This window comes from Clinocottus analis, unplaced genomic scaffold (genome assembly GCF_023055335.1).
Source record: "Clinocottus analis isolate CAN_PGR_092001 unplaced genomic scaffold, fCliAna1.0.p SCAF_10, whole genome shotgun sequence".
NCBI classification, from domain to species: domain Eukaryota; kingdom Metazoa; phylum Chordata; class Actinopteri; order Perciformes; family Cottidae; genus Clinocottus; species Clinocottus analis.
Window position 1 is genome coordinate 16,728,728 of NW_027175821.1, and position 19,983 is coordinate 16,748,710.

At 43.1% G+C, this 19,983-nt stretch overlaps 2 protein-coding genes across 3 annotated transcripts in view; one reads left to right on the top strand and one right to left on the bottom strand.

Moving 5' to 3' along the window:
- glrbb (glycine receptor, beta b) overlaps window positions 1-9,751 on the bottom strand; it is a 28,308-nt gene extending 18,557 nt beyond the window's left edge. Inside the window, exons 1-4 of the mRNA XM_068593334.1 lie at window positions 9,375-9,751; window positions 5,583-5,721; window positions 2,585-2,691; window positions 1,140-1,207 (exon numbers count right to left, since the gene is read on the bottom strand). Coding sequence (XP_068449435.1) covers window positions 1,140-1,207; window positions 2,585-2,691; window positions 5,583-5,704 — 297 coding nt within the window. The 5' untranslated portion in view covers window positions 5,705-5,721; window positions 9,375-9,751. The remainder of the gene's footprint in view (window positions 1-1,139; window positions 1,208-2,584; window positions 2,692-5,582; window positions 5,722-9,374) is intronic.
- Window positions 9,752-17,870: 8,119 nt separating this feature from the next.
- pdgfc (platelet derived growth factor c) overlaps window positions 17,871-19,983 on the top strand; it is a 41,322-nt gene continuing 39,209 nt past the window's right edge. For both annotated transcript variants that reach the window (XM_068588895.1, XM_068588903.1), the window contains exon 1: window positions 17,871-18,564. In XM_068588895.1, coding sequence (XP_068444996.1) covers window positions 18,453-18,564 — 112 coding nt within the window. In that variant the 5' untranslated portion in view covers window positions 17,871-18,452. The remainder of the gene's footprint in view (window positions 18,565-19,983) is intronic.

A 19,983-nucleotide genomic window follows, 5' to 3' on the forward strand; every position in this document is an offset into this window, starting at 1 on the left:
ACGAAACAGCAGCAGCCTTATAAGCAAAAGCGCACAACATTGTAACTGAGCTGCAACACCGTACACAGGTCTGCCTGCTGACCCTGTATAGTCTTTAAGACTTGCATGCTTTCCCATGATTTCATCTTTAGCTCTTTTGTTTGAGAGGCCTGCAAATTAGGTAGACGAGGGCTGCTCTCCATCACAACTTGTAGTCGTCTCTATCAACCTTGGATGCCATGGACCAACCATTGTCAGTTTGTTCGCATTGTGAATTAAATGGGATTTGCTTCACATTTATTATCGAGTATGTCAAAGCAGCAATGCTGCCCCTGTACCAGAAGGTGTGACTTAATTCTCTGCTCAGGACGGCATGACGCCTCTATGTCCTGACAGGAAATAGTTGTTGTCTTCTATATTAAGGGTCTAAATATCATATAAATATTCTTAAAACGGGTTTGTTGCACACTGATGTTTTGTCAGATTTGACTTGATGGTTCACCTTGTCACTCATGAGACTTAAAGTGCCGACGTGAGACCACACATTAAAGGGAAGATGTATTTGTTTTTCTGTGAAAGTTATCGGTTATCTGTGAAAATGTTGGTCTTCTAATGGAATAAATCTCCTGGATTGCAATCTGTAAAGCTGCGTTGCATAAAGGACACAGTCGGGTGAAACAGAATCAAGCTAATTTGTGAATAATGTCACGCTGTCTGACAATGACTTCAATTACTTGACATTATATTTACTGAGAAATAAACACTGAGTGTTTATTGGCTCCTCCCAGCAGCTTTAAATTAAAATACGCCGGTAAGCCGGGCTCATTAGAAACCTACGAGAATCTTCCCTTTAATGTTTCCTAAGCGATGAAGAGTCGACCCAGCGATGTCCTTGAGGTTTAATCTGTTCACTTGAATTCAAACTGCACTTCTTTATCAGCAATTAAGCCATCAGATAAATGAAGCATGGAAACCCCGGGCCTGCATACTGATTTACTGCTAAATGCTCTGATATCGTCCAGCAAACCTGCTCATGCATCCCTCTTAAAACTTGTCGGACAGGATATTTTCAGCTCTGATCCAATGCATGTGATTGGCAGATGTATTGATGACCGATACTGTCGGGCTGGAGTGGAATTGAAGTTAATACCACCACTCACCATCGTCGTTTCTTGAATGGAGCCAAAACTGTTGATGAAAATGTTCACTCTGTCTTCCACGGGAATTCCTGCATTTTGAGAGAGGAAAGAAGAGTTTGGAGCATTGAGTCCTGTGTTTTACAGCTGCTTTGCGATGAAAGTGAAGGCACCGCTGTGGATGCAGCTTACAGTACATTTCAGTGAGTGTGCTACGAAACACATTTTACCTGGTAATTCAATTGATTGTGTTACTGATCAGAAATTATGAAAGACTATGTCAACATTGCAAAGCGACATAAAATCCCCTCTCATTCCCTCTGCTAAGCCAATGCGGTAAACACATGTACTTGCATCTCTCGGCTCTCCGCCTTTAGCATAAACTAATAAAACCCTTGATGAATGCAGACTGCTTACACTCCTTTTGAATAAATGATGTCCTTTGAGGTGTTTACTGGAGCCTCTGGGGTTTCACAGCCTAAATTTGATCATGCAATTCACAAAATTAATGTGCATAATATGGAGGAGGCTTATAGCTCGCAACTTCCATGCATTAATGCAACCCAGCGAACCAACAAATATTCCACAAACACTTCTGCTGTGAGCTTTTAATTCTCAACAGGGCCTATAAAAGCGGCTCTCCATTTTTTTTTTATAGGCCTGGGCAAAGCAATGCAGCAAGGCAAGGCGCAGTTTAGGATGTAGGTTGGAAGATTATGACATGGATGTTAATGGACAGGGAGCTTTCAGCCCAACCTGAAATCAAGAGCAGATGTTTGGCTGCTGCAGCGGTCGCAGGCAGTCGGGAGCTGATTCTGCTCACAATGCATCAAACAGAGTCCCAAATACAGCTTCTGCTGCCAAGTGCCAGAGGATGGAAACTACCTAAAGACTGGTGAAGACCATCAGTCAGACGCAGAGGTCGTCAATCACCTCTGATGTTATTTTTATGGCTGTCTCCCTGTGAGACGGAAGGCCGCGACAGTGTGGCATCTACACATTTTATATCCTCGCAAAAACCAACAGACTCTTACAAAACAGTGGCGGATTCTAGGGGCTTGAGATTTGAGATAACAGTCGTGAAATAAAATAAACTAAATTCACAATGTATATTCTTTTTTTTTTTTAGAGGTTTAAGGCAGCAGATCTCCATTTTCCGTAACAGCTGGCTTGTGTCAATCAACACCACGTTGAACAGTTTTTGACTAATAACAGCCAACCTGAGAACACCGGCTGTTGAAGTACATGTTAAATATGCAAGTGTATGCATTAAAAGGAAGAAAAACAACGTCATTAATGCCTCACACACCATTTATGCAGATAGCATGTCCCTGCTCCAGGTTTATAGAAGACAACTGGAGTGTACTTTTATACGGCATTCTCGTTTCTTTAATTAGCATGACAGCACTGCTGCAAAAAAATGTAAATTCAGAATAGACAGAGACAGATGAAGAGGAAATGAGACTTGCCTTTGAAGTTGGGCCTTATTCTGGGATCATAGGTGATCAGTAACCTGTTCAAGATGTTACTGGTTGAATTCTCCGGGACTCGGGCCAGATCCTCAGATGACAGCTGTCTGCAAACAAATAAGACAGAGAGGGAACTGCAGGCACGATCACATTAGCGGGTCAAATTCCTGGCACACACACACACACACACACACACACACAGACTGATTGAACTATAACCTTCAGAGAGCTACCAGTTAATGGGATTAATTTAGCTTTTATTATTTGGTCCTTGCAGGCAATGTTGACTGGGCGACTTGGCGCGATCCTTAAGGCAGATGGAGCACATTTTTCAACAGTCTAGGACAATTACGCCGTTCAAGAAGAATGTGTGCAATTGCATGAAGCCATTTAGCATCATATTTCTGGCAAAGCTATGTGTCGACCGCCAGGTGCTTTGAGCTAAATGCTAACATAGGCACGCTATCATTTACAGTGCTTACACATGCGTATATATGTATGTGTACTATGCTAACCGTTGCTAATTAGCACCGAATAGAACCCTTGAAGTTAGGTTGTGGAAGGGAATTGTTTTTGGTTTGTTAATGCTGGTCTTTGGACCTGTGTTGCATGTTATACCCTATCGCTGTCTCCACATTTCCAGTTTGCCTCTACCCTGTCATCTATTTAATAAAAAGTGACAAAATGGCAATTTTATTCGAACAACTTCCTGTGCAAATTCAACAAGTGAAGAAAACGTTCATCCCATTTTGCTCAACTTCATTTTAGTTGCCTTGTGGAAATCCTTTAAATAATTCAGTCGATGAATCAGCAACGTGTGTGGCAGAGAGTAAACATGCCTTTTCAAGGCAAACCGCATTTATTTATGTTTTAACCCTAACCCTTTCATTGAAACCAAAGTGAAAGTTTCCCATAGAACCATGCAAAGTAGCAACACAACAACTGTAAATTACTGCCATAACGTGCAGTGATGACTTTCAGAGACATTCAACTAAACATCATTTGTTGTCTGTGGTTGACTGATGAAAAAACTACGGTACAGAGAGAACGAAAGGAGAGAACAGGATCTGGCAGGAGAGAAAGGAGAAAAAGAAAGCCTCCTTGTGGGTGGCAATGATTTTCCTGCCAAAGAATTCCCCCTTCTCAAAGCACTTTACATATCATTATGTAAACCTTATCATGCACTGAGGATGAGTTAAAGTGCTCCACAGGAATGCTGCGCAGTGTGTGTATGTTCTGCGGTTCCTCTGATCAAAGTGAAACACATAATTCCCATCCACTAAACCTCTTTTTTCCCTCTCTTTTAACAGACCTCTCTGACAACCTCAAGCACAACAGCTAAACTGGAACCAAGTGGTTCCCTTGATCCACAAAGGCATCCGCAGCACTAAACTCGAAATATGTCATACAGCTTACACTTGCCAATACTGGGACTACATCAAACGGTCTCTCCCTCATTTCAAGAACTTTTCATTGTTGAGCCATTTGTTACCATTTAAGGGAGTGCAGCTCACCACAGTCCAAAAGGCATGTTAGGACATATTCATGTTGATTCTGTTATTAGACAGAGAGGTTATCTGACGACTCCCCTATGTATTTGATACCGTCCTAAACAGTGGCATACGATACGAGGGAGTATCACGACCGGGTGTGGTGGGGCCGAGACTCAGGTGCAGAGGAGTCACGGTGAGACGAAATCAAAAAGTCTTTTACTAAACAAAGTTACAACACGAGGGAAAAGACAAGTCCTGGAAACAAACACTCAACTCCAGCTCAAAGGCACCACAAACACACAGGAAGACAAAGAAGACAATCTCATGACTGACCAAGGAAAGACACAGATGGAATACACAGGGGAAGACAGGCAAGGAGGCACAGGTGGAAACAATGAGGGCGGGGCTTTGCAATCAGAGAGGGGGGAGGAGTCTGGAACCAGAACAGGTGAAGGGAATTAACAATCAGGAAACACTGGAAAGAGACACACAGAACACAAAGGGTGTTACAGATGATGGCAGACGCTCGGTAAACACTAAATAAGAAAATGCTAGAGCAGTGCAAGGCCGAATCAGTGTTGCACAGGTGTAGGTTCATATCGTACTTGGATAGCTCTGCAGTGAAGCAGAAGATGAGGTCTGGTGGATAAAGGATGGAAAGTATATTGGATACTTCAGGTGTAGAATACACAAAGTTATCCTTTAATCCTTCCAGACGTTCATATAGAGCCATGTTTTGTCTTTTTTAGAGAGGGGGAGGGATCTTTATTATACGAGGTCAACTGTATGCCACACAGTGGAAGTCACACATCATCTGAAAGCTGGGAATTTGATGATTACTTTGAGATGCAGGTCTGTGTCAAGTTTTTCTCATCAAAAATCTGTGTTTTGGTAATATACATGTTCAAATTTTGACAGTTTAGAGACTTTAGAGTGTTTAAGGGCCAATTGATACAATAAGTGAAAATAACGTTTGTGCTGCATGCCAAATACACTGCCCCAAACTACATGGGATTATGATAAAATAGTTTATCTGTAAACAGGAGAGGTGTTGGTACCCACAGAACCACTTTCCATTAATATATCTTGAAGTCAATATCTCCTTTGAAAATGTCCATGCCATATCTTTCCTTCCCAAAATTCTGCCAAACTTTTTTTTCCAAAATCTTTCTTGTCAAGCTTGCATGCCATGGTGGGAACCAATTAATGCCCGAGGCTGTTGAGGTTCATACGATATATGATGATAATGTAAAGACGGTTATGTTGGCCAGGATTTCAGATGATCTACCGTGTCTCAGTGTCACTTAACGACCACTATGGGCACCTCAAAAGGTCATAAAAGGTGAACTCCACCAATTCCACACATGAAGGTCAGATTATTAGTGGCTGGGGGTGCTACCGAGACAGTGATCGTTGTTGTCTATTATGACCACATAAAGCATATCGTGTTGTCAATACCACTGAACAGTATTGACAACCCATGGTGTTGTTCATCCCACACTTACGATGGACAGTAAACCTGCTTTCCTTTTTTCTTTCCCTTCTTTGTTCCTTTTTCCTTGGCCGACCCTCCCTCTAGACAAAGAGCGAGGACCAGGAGAAAGATGGCGACCTTCTTAATGCCCATTCTGGTGTGAGATGAGCCTGTGGGGGGGAACAAAACAAAGATAAGATAAGGGGGCAGTGTATTCTCAGAACATTCATCACGTCAGCCTTTATTTGCACATTTAAAGGAAGAAAGTGTCTCCTAAAGCTTTGGCCTCGGCGGGAGTATAATACTTCAAAGTGCTTTATCTATTTTCTGAACACTGACTTTTATTTTGCTCTCCTGACATGATGCATTCCCGTTTACACAGAATGCATGTCACATTACAGTAAATGTCTGAAATGTAAATCAATCAGTCGAACATGGTTTATTCAAGTAGTGCCAGTTCCAGCATAAATCCAATCAGCGGGAGTAATGCAGCTGAATAACAATGGTCATTCAGGACTCGTCAGGTGAATGTGACCCTGAAATACCCTCTGCTTCAGTCTGAAAGGCTTAATGATGCTGTTTCTTCGTGCGGCTGTAGATTCTCTTTTTCAGTCTCCACAGTCGTTTATCACGATATTTATGAACTATATCGTTTGGTTCGATGTATGAACGCAGCGGTGTTATAGTTCAATCCATTCTCACACAACAAATGCTAAAACTGCAGGGGATAATGCAGGGCCGTGTGTGCTGCCATGAATCTCTTTGTGAGTAAAAGGTCTAAACACAACAGTGTATGGACACTTCTATATGCACAGGCAGTTCACGTTTGCCTTTTTTGATAAGGGGCCATTAATCAGCGAGCAGCCGTAGTACCTGTGTGATTCATCCCCCGTCTGGGAGACCGCAGCACCTTCATTGCGGCCACTGAGACCACAAGCAAAGCCAACGGGCTCCTCCCCCGTCCTGCCAGCAGGACTGTGTATCAACCCAAGCAGTTTATTGTCTGGACAGAGACGCTCTCCCTCACTTCCTCGCTGCCATGGCCCAGTAACTCCCTGACTGCTGCTCGTCTGCACATTGATCATCTTCTCGAGCGGAAATTCAGCGCTCTATGTATCCATGCAAACACCTTTCTTCGCCTGTAAGTTAACTCCCCTTTTCTTTTATTTTTAAAATCCATTTGAAAGAGTTCTGCAGACTGTGGGGGGTTCGTCCCACCGTGGAGGAGAAACCCCCACATATCAGATGGCAGCAGCTGGGGTGACGGGGAATGTTTAACTTGGCAACCGAGCCCATTTCCTGTAAGCCACTTCTTGGGTGACCCACAATGCTGTTGTGCCTGTGGCCCATATTTTTGAAATCCATTCTTCTCATCAACATATTATGACCACTGGCATGAACAAACCACACATTGTGGCACTGTGTTTGCATTGAACCTCGTGAAGTAAAGCAATGTCTCATTCCAATCACTTACATGTGTCTTTAACATGTGAGCAGATCAACCAAAAGACTGCAGCATTACTTTCTTCTATTCTTCTTTTTTAGTATTTTCTCATCATAATCGTTTCTAGTCCTAAAAAGGCAACACTCTTCTGTAATTACTGAGAAGAAATACATTCAACAAATTGAAAACTATCTAACTACCAGAGTTTAGAGACATTTATTTTTTATAAGAAAGGTTTTTCAACAATATATTCATGTGCGGGAACTATGTGTTGCAGTGACATAATGCTGATTCATATTTGATCAGCACTGCATAGTTTGACAGTTTGACTTTCACAAGCCATAGTGTGCGTTTGCTCTGGCCGGTGGGCAGTTTTCGGTTTGATTGTTTTAAAAAAATGTCGGCCTGGTCATTGAAGATGTTAAATGAGCATTCACATGTTGACCAGTGCACTGACGCCATCGTGAAATGTGTCGTCCACGACATCGTCCAAATATTAACAAATCATCATTTTGAAGCCTGACAAAGAAAAAATCCAAACGTCTCATTTTAAGTTTCATGACATGTAACAACTTTAAACTTTAAACATCTATTCACCTTAACTGTTTGATGAAACTACTTTTAAAAATGCTGATTGTTAAAGTATTTGACATAGTCAACAGTTTCCACTTGAAGGACAAAGAACACCAGGCGTAACACATGACACAATGGATTTGTATTTATTGAGCAACAATTAAAATATCACAAGAACAATGTTCTTTTAATACAATGACATAAAATATTGTATCTTATTTAAATGTTTTTATCAAAGCCATCCATCTGCCTTCTTCAGAAGATCTGCCATACAGTGGACACCTGTAAACAATATTAAAAATAAATATTATCATCAGGGAAGTGTGAATGTCTTTGACATGATTTGTGAACACAACTGTAATTTCTGTGGTTGTAATTTGACATAACACAACTAAAGTGTAACCTATATTGTACACAGCGCCACACTCAAACAATGTTGTGACGCTCTTATCAACCATATGCAGCCCCACTCGCTTTGTGCGAGGAAAAAAATATATTTTATAGCATACAGGACAGCCCATAAAGCCAGTCTCATTAGCAAGCCAACATTAATCACACACACACACACACAGTGTAAATAGTCTGGCAGCATGTTTATGTTCAGTGTCGGTCCAAGCAGCAAACATGCATTGTGAGCAGCATGAATTCATGTGTACTTCATTGAAATACAGTAACACAAGTACTTACAACGTATGCAGGTAGCATGAAGTCTCACAATTATGCTTCGTCAGCTCGTTCCAATGGAAAGAATCTCTCGGCCGGCGCTATACCGTCAAAGTATGGTGGAGGCGGTCGGAGCAAAAAGCACATGCGCGTTCCAGAAGTAATCACACGTTCTCATTTTACACTAATCCATGTTATGGTATTGGAGCAGATGTGAGAGATGTGTTTTTAAATGGTTGATCTTGTGCGCTTTGCTGGGTGCGTGCGATTGTATACATGTTGAGAGGTAAGCAGGCCACCGTGCTCCACATCTGTCAAGATAAATGTGGGTCCAACGAAGACGCGGTCTATGAATTGAACTCGTAACTGCCCGGGTCAACTGTGCCACCGCTGGAGAGCACGACCATTACTCTGATTTACTGCTGGTGACGCTCCCACTGCTAAGCGTTGTCATAAAGTGACTGACAGTGACTCAAGCGGGCTTGAATAGCCTGTCCCATGGGTCCAAGGTCAATGGGCCATTCCTCTCCGCCCACATTATTTACACAGGCTGTACATTATAAGTTAGAATCATGTCGTTGTATAGAAATTAATCCATGCAAAAAGATGATAACATGTAGGTAAAGGAGTGATTATTATGTAAGCTACAGCAATAGAATAGAGCTATATGGATTTGGTGTCCATCATCTTCATGATTCATCATTTCTTGAAAGAATATGATGCTATTCAATGAGCTACCTGGTGTTCTTTGACTGCAAAATGCCTTAAGCCCCGCGAGGGGAGGCCTGTGCGTTGTGCATTTTCAAAATGCATAACGCACAACAATGCAACGTGTGCGCGCGGGCTGCCGGGGCACGCGCAACCTGTGGCATGCTCGTCGCGTTTGGGTCTCTTTACAAGATGAGGAAAGTAAGTGGCAGAGGCTCACACTTTGTTCGCAGCCTGAGCGTCAAGAGGAGAGAACAACAGCGACCACCATAACGAGGAGGGGGAGGAAGAGGAGGAGGAGGAGGAGGAGGGGAGGCAGGAAGAAGATGCCAATACACATGAAGGCGAGCATGCGATTACGCGTCACATGAGCGCACGTCAGGAGCATAAATAACACACGAAAGTCCGTCGTCACAAATCATGCCACACACTTACCGTTTTAGATCTGTCACCTGTCAGATCCTGAGAAAACTACCCCGAGAGAAGCTGACAGCGCAAACAGCCGTTAACAGAGCTTTCCAGACCAGTCGCTGTCTTTCTCTGCCATCCTGTCCTCCGCTTCTTCTCCGCTGACGCAATTCGCGGGATTTGATATTTCTTGGAAAAGTTACATCTCGGCAAATTGCCAATTTTGTTGTTGTCTTGATTGATCACCGCGCCCGGTTTGTTGTTGTTTTTGGAATCAGTGTGTGTATGGCTGCTGCCCTTTCGCCTCAGCTCGGGAAGCCCAAGATGGAGGCTTTTTTTTTTTTTTTTTTTTGCGTGGTACCTGTCATGCAACATGCGCAGTAGCGGGCTGCGCGGAGCACGAAGAGCGTCAGTTCTCCCCCATCAGCACCACGGACAGCAGCTCCCCGCCTCCCCATCATGCACAGCCGCCGCTAAACGCTGCGGGACGTGACGTGATGGCAAAGGGGAAGATAAATGCTCTCGTTTACGTGATGGGTGCAAACGCCTCACTATTTATGGCCGTGTGGTATTTAGCGCCAGATGGACTTGAACAGAGGGGCTGATTTAACCATCGAGCAGAAACTGACGACACATTAAGCGACGCAATATAGCTCAGGCCCAGTGTCGTAATTAATCAAATGGGAAGCCATAAACTGACACGACGCACACTTTTTTTTTCTTTTTTTTTTATGTCGTTATTGCAAGATTCCGACTTAATGATGTCGTTATCGCGAGAAAAAGAGCTTTTCAGCGAGACACTTAATTATCACGATGGAACAAAAGGTTGTTTACAATGTGCGGCTCACATCGTCACCGTTTAACCCATAAAACAGAATATTATAAGATTTATTCGTCTCTGATCGAGTCGACAGTGATTGACTTGGTGAAGTTAGCGGAGGGAAACACGTGTGATTACGTCCGGTTTTCAAAATAAGATGTTCACGAGTTTACGTGCAAAAGATGATTTTTACCGTCAGCGGATTTGACCCAAACCTGTTACGTCATAGATGAAAGGAGCTCCTTGTGATAACACATTATGTATCTGGTTATGGCGTTAAATTGTGATCTGGGGTTAATTACGAATATAAATCTATAATCCGTGTTTCCGTTGTATTTAAAGAGCAGACTTTACATAGACTCAAACATAACGTGGGTTTCATTTGTGAATATTATCTTGCTGATTCAATCATGTAACTATTATGAACTTGTGTTTGTCACATCTTATGAAACTGTCATCCCTGCACCACTTTATGATGATTAGATTATCTAATTGTGAAATAAATCAATAATTTAAGGACCATTTTGTATTGAGGTAGTTATTATTATAATAAATCAATACACCTGTAAGTCATAGATCATTGATGAATAATAATGTAACACTATCAAAATGTCAATACACAGATCGACTTTAATGACAACATTCAAGTTTGTCATTCAACCATTTATTAATATTAGTTTGAACCTGACTAAAGATGTCCGCTCTCTTATAGGATACCATTCCACGTTTCTCTTGCTGTAATGCAGAAAGCCCTCTAAGCAAAGCTTGTCGAACAATGTTTCACGTAAAAACTATCTCTCCACAACCTCCCATCACTGCTGCCAGAGATTTCAATCACATGATCTTCATCAGCAGATGGAGAACAAAGTCCTTCAGGTGACAAACTTCATCTGCTGATAAAGATAATGTGCTGTGATTGAACCGCATCACAGCTACTAAATGGAGCTAGTGTGCTGCAGAGGCTGAGCTGCTGCTACCGAGGAAAATAACTCAATGTCGGCTGTCGGCTGTGTTGTTTTGTATTAGGAGTTACAGCAGGTGGACGTGTGATGTGTTGTCGATCTTGGTGGTGCGAGACCCTTTTGTTAAAATCTGGCTTGTGCTTGTGAATGAACAAAAGAGCAGATAACCAACAGAGTGAGGGATAAAGGACGGAGTGGCTTTCATAAGAGGCTTAAATATATTTGGCAAAGGACCAAACGGCTACAAGCTCACCAAATATTATCACTTAATATGGCCCCATCATCGATTTTATATAAAGCCTTGGAGTTCATGAAGCATGTTAAGGACTTTTTTTTATGGGACACATGATTGATGTTCCTCTGAAGTGTAAAGCATTCTGGAGGGAGTTGAGCTTTCTGCTGGTGTGAGTAAAATCTCAAGGCTCCACGAACAAAAGAAAGTAAAATACTGCTCATTCTTGTCAAAACTGTGTGTGTGTGTGTGTGTGTGTGTGTGTGTGTGTGTGTGTGTGTGTGTGTGTGTGTGTGTGCACAGCTTAGATAAGCTTAAAGTAATGTTGACAACTGCTAATTTGATGGAGTTCCCTCTCCTTGAGCAGCCGCATACTGTCGATTAAGGTGGATTACTCTGCCTGCTATCGCACCTTAAGGAATTTAATAACAGAAATGGATGGTTATTAGTAACAGCTATCGGCATGCTTACTATTCATCATAGGACCGGAGTGGTCCAGTGTTACCGTCGGCTGCCCATATGTCTCGTATAAAAATGTAGACTGTTGTAATGAAATCTGAGTCTCCATAAATTGGTTCACAAATAGAGTTGATTATATTGGTGACGCTACAAATTACAGTCATATTTTCTATGTTCCAAACAGAATTCCCTCAAACTATGTTGGCATTCGTGAATATAAACCACAGCATGCACCTGGATTTGCTTGTGGTTCTTACTTTTTCCACATGAAGCACTTTTTCCCCCCAACGTTTGTATCATTTTTCATTCATATTTGCGAGTTGATTTGAAACAGGAAGCCGGACCTTTTGTTCTCCGAGTGAAAATGAAATCCATTGCAGAATGTTTCCCAACAATCTTTCCCCCCCCCCCCGTATCTCATTCATCCATCACTTAACGTCAAACAACTTGGGCGGCCGTTTCCACGTTGATCCCCGTGGTCTAATTCTGCCTGACAAGGCACTCCATTTGCGTACACAAATTAATCAGCGCCACATGCGTGGAGATTAATGATTTATGTCACAGGCCATGGTTCTGGTGTTACAATCAAGACGCTCGCAATGCAGCACAAGGATCCTTTTGTGTTGTCTCGCAAAAAAAAAAAAAATGTTCGCCGGCTGGCTGCGAGCCACGCGTCTGATGGACAACCATGTGCCGTTCCAGAAATATGTCGGGCTGGATTGAACCAGTCTATTGTGGTATTATACCTGGCATGCACAGCACATTTCTACAGCACTGCTGCAGCTCAGGGGAGTTATACGTGTTGTCACATTCTTATTGAAATGAAAAAAAAAAGCTTTCTACAGATGGAGACTTGCACGTCTTCTTCACTCTGTGCTGTTAAGTGATGGGTACTTCTTTTTTTTTTTGTCAGAAGGTTTATGAACACAATTGCAGATCACTGACGAGATAAATCCCAGAAGCAGATGTCATACGTGCCGTCAAAGAGATGTTGATGGAAATCACGAGGGATGAGGATGGAACAAGAGGACGCAGGACTGATGGGGTGCGAATATCTTGGATAACTTTGGATTTTGATGAATTTGAACATTGTTTCGGTGTGAAGGAGTAAATAAGAAAACACTCAAGAGCAGGTGGAGATGTTTGTTAAAAGGAATTGTACAAATGTTGATCATGGGATGTGATCCTCGTGGAAAGTTACACAATACGCCGCTTTTCCTTGCCAGCACATCCATCAAATTAATTATAGATGAGTTTATTTTTCTTTCTACAAGCACTCCATCTCCATGCCCCAGAATAAAATAGTTGATGTTCTTGAACTTTTGATATAAAAGAAGCTTTATTTAGGTGCACTGCTTAGCTTTCTTTTTACTCATGTTACACAAACAGCAGCTGTTACAGTGATACAAGGGTCTCATAATGATTTACACCGATGGGAAAGTGAGGCGTTGTTCGGCGCACAGCTGTCATGAAGTCACAAACTGAATAGTTTTCACCCTGCAGCTCCACGTTCAGTTCACTGAGCTGTGAATATTAGTGTAAGTATAGTTCGTCAAGGCAGGCTCACTGTTCATTTGGTGGGTTTAGAATTTTATGAGATTTGTTTTCTATTCAAAGATCATTTGTAAAACGACAAAAAAATCTGCTGGTTTGAGAAGATAAACTCCCTCATTACAGCAGCAGTGAACAGGAGGTTTCACAGATCATTGACGTGTTCAGGTATTGACATCCTCCCGCAGTTATTGATCACGTATTAACCCTCTGCCTGCAGTTATTGATCAGACCCTGTGCAGGCTCTCCTGTCTGACCTGGAAACCAAAATGCATGAAGCCATATTATACATGCAAATGAAGCACTTTAACATAAGACAGATATACAATATTATCTTGTGCGTTCTATCCAAACTGCACAAACTCAGGATGCATACTTTGTAAATGAAGCGTAAAAGCAGACACATGCACGTAGTTTCAGGCCCGTGGATCAACCTCAGACAGTTCATCAACACACAGTGCTGGGCTCCAGTACAATGCTGTATTAATGATGTTTGGATCTATCGATTTGACCTTTAGATCCATAAATAAGTAGGTTGGCTTAATGGACACTGAGTCATCAGAAGAAGATGTTCTGAAAGTGCAACGCTAACCAAGATGACGATGGAGGCCAAGATGATGAGCCAGAAAGCTTTTCAGTGGGAGTATGTTTGGACTGTAGAGGAGAGGAATCCTCCAGGAGAAAGAGGATCTTGAAATATGGAATTCAGATGACAGGAATTTGCTTGCAACATAATGTCTCCTCTCTTGTTATCAGGAAACTAATATTATAACACCTCTTGATTACTGTTCCTTTCTTCACTAGTTATATTATTCCATCATCACAATAAAACATGATGTCGTGTCTACTGTCACACTGCAGACTTCCTCCCGTCTCATTTTCACTATTTTATCACACTTTATGCTTGACTAAATATTGTTTTACCCTATGATAATAATTTGACAGCTATGTTTCACAGTGTACATGCAAAACACTTGATCAGGTGGTAAGATATGATGCAATGCCTGATTAAACCCCCCAGTGGTATTTAACATACTTACAAATGGCTCCAACTAAATGCATCAGCACGAATACTCCAATAACATAAAGGTAATAATATACATACACATATACAAATATATTTGAGTATATTTGCTGATAACACCTCTGTGTGTAGTTGTGTTTGGAGTGATTTTACTCAATGTGCGATCGTCCTTTTGGTGTATTTAGAAGGAAATGCGGCAAAGGTGCCATCTTGGATGCCTTTATGGTATTAAAAACATAATGAAGGGCCCTCAGGGGAGCGCTTCCAGTGGATAAAATGAGATGCAGGGTACTAATGGGTGTCCTTACATGGAGAAAATGAGATTCAATGCTCTATAGGCCGCTTGCTAGGTGCCACACCAGTAGCCTCTGACTACTGATACTTAAACATGAAATATGTTAACACATCCTACAGGTAATTATGTAACTGAGACCAGTTAAATGTACATAACTGACCGTCACCCAGGAATAATTAAATCAACTCACTGTTCACTGCAATGAATCTCGATGTGCAGATTATCAGCAGACCATGAAAACAGGATGAGCGATGAAGGTCTTGGTGTCCAGCGCTTTCAGGAGCAGCAGGTCATCACAAACATGGCCCAGGGTGTCTGAGTCATCGGCAACTACAAACCAGGAACTGAAAAACAACAGTATAACACAGACTCTGTACATATACATATACATACACACATATACATGTACATATACTAATAATGATGGGTGTTTTTAGAGGTCCAAATGCTCATAAGGTAAGGTCCAAAGCCGAAGAGGATAAGCAGATTAGAGAATGCATGGACGGATGATTTAAATGAGCAGACGGCATGTTAACGCTTTACCGTCAAATGTGCTCAATCACATGATGAGGCGCTTTCCTTAAAATGAGACCAGAGTGAAATCAATTGTTTTCTTGGTCAGAACTGCTCCACTTTCCTCAGTGGCTTCATGGGGCAACTGGCTGCCTGCCTGTAGCTCTCCGGGGCACCACCAGGGGGCTCTGGTTTCAAAGCCAAGTGCTTTGAGGGGCAATTACAGCCATCACCATGATCTCAAACTTAAGCAGACCACTTTAATATTCACAGAACGGCCTACTGATACAGAAGCGTGTCCACGCACGCTGAAGGACAGCGCACCCTTAAAGCATTAGCACAACCTTGTGTCTGTGATTCAATGATAACAACTCATCGGGCATAACAACTACCGTTAACCGTTAAAGACTTCAATTTGTTCAAAGTTCCAGAGAAAATGTGAGTCATTTCTTTGTAAATTCCTCTGCTGGCAGGTTTCCCTCAACTCCTCCAGCGCAGGACCACACAGCAAACCCTCCTGCTGCTGCTACAGGAGGTCTGTACCATATAAATGAAGTCATCTCAAAGCCCCTCTTTTTTTTTTCATTTCTTTCTTCTCCTTCTTCTGCGAGATGGAATAATGAGCCGCGATCTGGCCGTGGCAAACGTGTCCACCCACTTCCCATCACCTGGAACAAAACTGGTGCTTTACAGACAAAGTGACAGATGCGTTGCGTAACACGGCCTGATCGGGGAGAGCGCCATTTGCGTGTTTGACAGTTACGTGTCCCGAAAAGGCGAGCAAGTCTAATGGGATTTAGCCGGGGGAGCCGACGACTGTGAGTTCTCTCTTGTATACATTTCCATCCCCGGCCTGCCCGGTGGACGCAGAGCCCTCCTGGCTGGCACGTCTCTGTGTGTTAGCCGTGACCCAAAAGGTCGGCCTTGTTTCTAATTTCCTCTGTTTATTATATTTCTTTTGTACCAAAGCCTCCACGTTCACCGAGACCACCGTGGAGGCGGCAATCAGAATGTGGACGACGAGACAAAATACCCGTGCTTTTTACAGACAAAACCTCATGGGGTGAATGAGTGTGTTATGAGTGTGCGAGAGAGAGAGAGAGAGACAGAGAGAGAGAAAGAGGGAGAGGGATTCCACATTGTGAAGTGCTGACATCTGCTGCAGGCCCTTGCAGGGCTGGAATGTGATACTCTCCTTTACACAAAAGGGCCTAGGCCCTTGCAGCAAGGCACAAGTAGACCGCAGAATGCCCCGCTCCACGGGGGCAACACACCTCTGAGAATGACTGCAGGGATTCCCCGCGCCATCTTTTCCCCCAGACATTCACTCTGATTCAAACCACAAAACTTTCCTGCATATACACCTTGATGCTGGCAAGATGGCCGCTCTGCAACTCTCTTTTGAGGTGGAGGTTCGTGAGCTATGTGAGACCGGTAGGGGGGGGGGGGGGATAAATTGCTGCGGCATTGCATCATGTGTCTGGCTCAATGGGTTCAATGTGTCTCAACCTCCCCTTTGATTGTTGTGTCTGTGCTGCACCAGACTCACTATACACTGGAGGGGGTGCAGGGGGAATACTGTTTTTTTTTGTGTTTTTTTTTTGGCATACAATAGAACGGGAGGACCCACATGAGACGGAGTTGAGGAGGTACAGCAGTGTGCCGGGGAGAAAGGAAATTGGGAACAGAAGGGAGTATTGTTCCAAGCGGTGTCTCTGCTTTGATATGACAAATTGAGAAGCTCTTAAACGTTTCCTTCCGCATGCAACGTTTAGGCAGAATGCACAGCAGAGTGTTGAAGAGTGTGGGCACACATCTTCCTTTCATCTCTCTATACGGGGGGGAAAATAAATCGCGGCTTTAAAACAATCCCTCCGATGGTTACAACAGGCTCACTGGTGCATATTTTCTCATGGAAAGTTTCCTTTTGATTGGCTCAGCTCCCTGACGGGAGTGCGCCCTGCGGACTTCATTGTTTGAACATGTACATGATAAGCATTTGGCGGACCCTGATGCACAGGGTCAAACATTAAAGAGCAATTGCCCAATAGAAAGATAGCAAAAACCTATATTTATGAGCACTAACACAAAAGGGGACACATGACACACACGGTGTGCATGTCCATCCTTCCTGAATTAAATAGGCCTCACTTTCAAAACTAAACTTTCTTTTTCACTTTAGACAAAACTCCAGAAAACCATGTATATCACGTAATATATTGTATTGTGTGAGAGTATAACCATATATGTAACAATGTTTTTATTAGAATTAGTGTAACATGTAGCCAATAATTACTAATAACGTATTAGACTCTTAAAATGTTGCTCCAAAAGGTCCCCTCCTCTCCTATTGGTATGCAAGTGTTACAGTTACTTGTGAAGGACGTGGATACAAAGGAATCATGAACATAACTTGACATCAGACCTCGCTGTGCTGCTCATCTATCTGCAGACACTTTTCCTGGACTGAAAACATGTAAATCGGTTGGCAACACGTGGAACTGTTTGACAAGTCTCAAGTGAAAGTGGGAGAGAACCAGCTCATTGGACGAGGCGGCAGCAGCGGAATAGTTAACACGCGGGGAGTTTCCTCGGCTGGGGAAGTTGTACTTTATGTACAGCACCTGTTGTGCCGACTGTTGGCAGTCTCCACTCACTCAACCCCGGCCGAGCAGCGACACTTTATCTCAGCCCGACTGGAGACCTCGCAGGACAACAGAACCCGCCTCGGTGTTGGATGCGTTTTGGGTACAGACTGTATCGGGTTGCTGCGCTCTCTCGCTGTCTCCGCGCGAGCTTTGGCTGTAATGCGTAAAGATCAGCGGGGATTTCTATTCAAAGGGACTCAAGAACGCACCGAGGGCGCGCGCTTTATCCACGATGCGTCTGCGCTTTCCCAAGGATCTCGTGCCGTAGATGATATGCCTCCGTGCTAATTCCAGGATTATAATTACATAGAGCCGAGCTTTGTCCAACTCGGTGACCAACTTTTCTCAGAGCCAACAGGTGCGCTCTTGCGTTACGCAGACGCGGCGAGCTTTGGATGAGGATTTGTCTTGATTTAGGGAGATGTAACTCTCACTTTTTTCCAGAAGGACTGGTGATAAAGATTATGTGGATTCTACTCTGCCTTTACCCTCTCCAAATGTGTCCGAAACAGCACTGGTGTCCCGTAAACGACGCACGTGCGTGGTGATACAAACCGTCCCGTCAACAGCGCTTTGTGATCGCCCACCACCACTCATCCAAATGATCCTTCCATTCATATTCCTTCTTGCATCGCTTCTCCCTCAATATGGCTCGGAAGCTGAATCAAGTCATGTCAGCAAGTTTCAGCCCCCAAGTGTAAAGGAGCAAAACGGTGAGTTGTCATTGTTTTTGTTTTACTTTTCTCTCACACCTTGCCAAATGCTCGGCAGCATTATTTGTCCCTGCACATCTTGCTTGAGTTCAAACTGCAATGAATGGGGGCGTTTCATGCAGTTTGAACTGCATTATCCAGGATAGGAAGTGCAAAATTACCTTTTTACCTTTAAAGTGGACCCGTGTATGTTTAAAGGGGGGGAAACCCATCTGACATTCCACGTCCCCTGGGGGGAAGTTTTCCCTGTGATCAGAAAAAAAAGGCTCCATTCATGCGGCAGCAGCCCCGGGCGATGCCATTTGCTTCCAACCTCAGAGCCGCACAGAGCTGCACACATCCCACTATCTGTGCTGCATGTGACGTCCACGTTGAGTTGCATTCAGGGACTAGTTTCCCCTCCAGATGATGTCTTGCCATGCTTTGCAATTTGGCTATCGCGTTCTTTGTGGTCGTTTAGTGGGTGGGCGCGTGCGCGTAAAGCTTTGGGGCCATCTTTCAAAACTTTAAAAAAAAGCAGTTGCAAATCCCAATGATGCACTTGATGCACTGACTCGTGCTGATTAGTTATTTATTCCAACCCACAACCCACACTCAGATACATTGTTTTACTGAAATATTAATGCAGACTAATATTACGTCAATATGCTGGATTAAAAGTGATTTGCTATCCTTTTCCAGACACTTCCTTTGTCTCATAAACTATTTTATTAATCAGTAAGACCTATCCAGTGGACTATTCAACCACTATACATTCATGTATATTGAGGTATATTTTATATAGTAGTAAGTAATATTATAAGTAGTTATATAAGTCGTATTATAAGTATCATTACGTTGTTATAACTGTTTTCTCAAAGCTCAACCCATCAGGTCTTCCTGGTTGAGTTAGGAGCTACAGCTAAAAGACAAAGAATGAATGAATGTCAGTGCATTAAGTTCAACTTAATTAATCCCAGAGGGGAAATCTGTTATCGGAGTAGCAGTTTATAGACACAAAATAAAAAAGCATGAGCTATGCAGCAGGACACTCCTAATCCTGGAAGCGAACACGCTGTTCTTATAAATGTATTATAGGTTATCTATAAAGCAATAGTACGGCATATATTCACTCCCAGAAAAGTGCAGTAAATAGTCAAACATTTGTATTGGACTGACGTATCGACGGAGATTTACACGACAACATGAAAAGACGAGCGGACCTCACAGGCTCCGGTTCAAAGTAACGGCTGCACCCTGCAGATGTTGCACTGCTCAGACTTCATTCATTACTCAGCCTTCCAAGAGCCGGTGGGATTCGAGCGGCCTTGTGTGTGAGAGGACATGCCGCGCTGACTTCACTACAGTAACAGTCAGGGCTGGGAAATCAGAGCCTCCCGCCGGGACCGCCAGGTTTAATCAGGACGGCCCGAGAAAGGA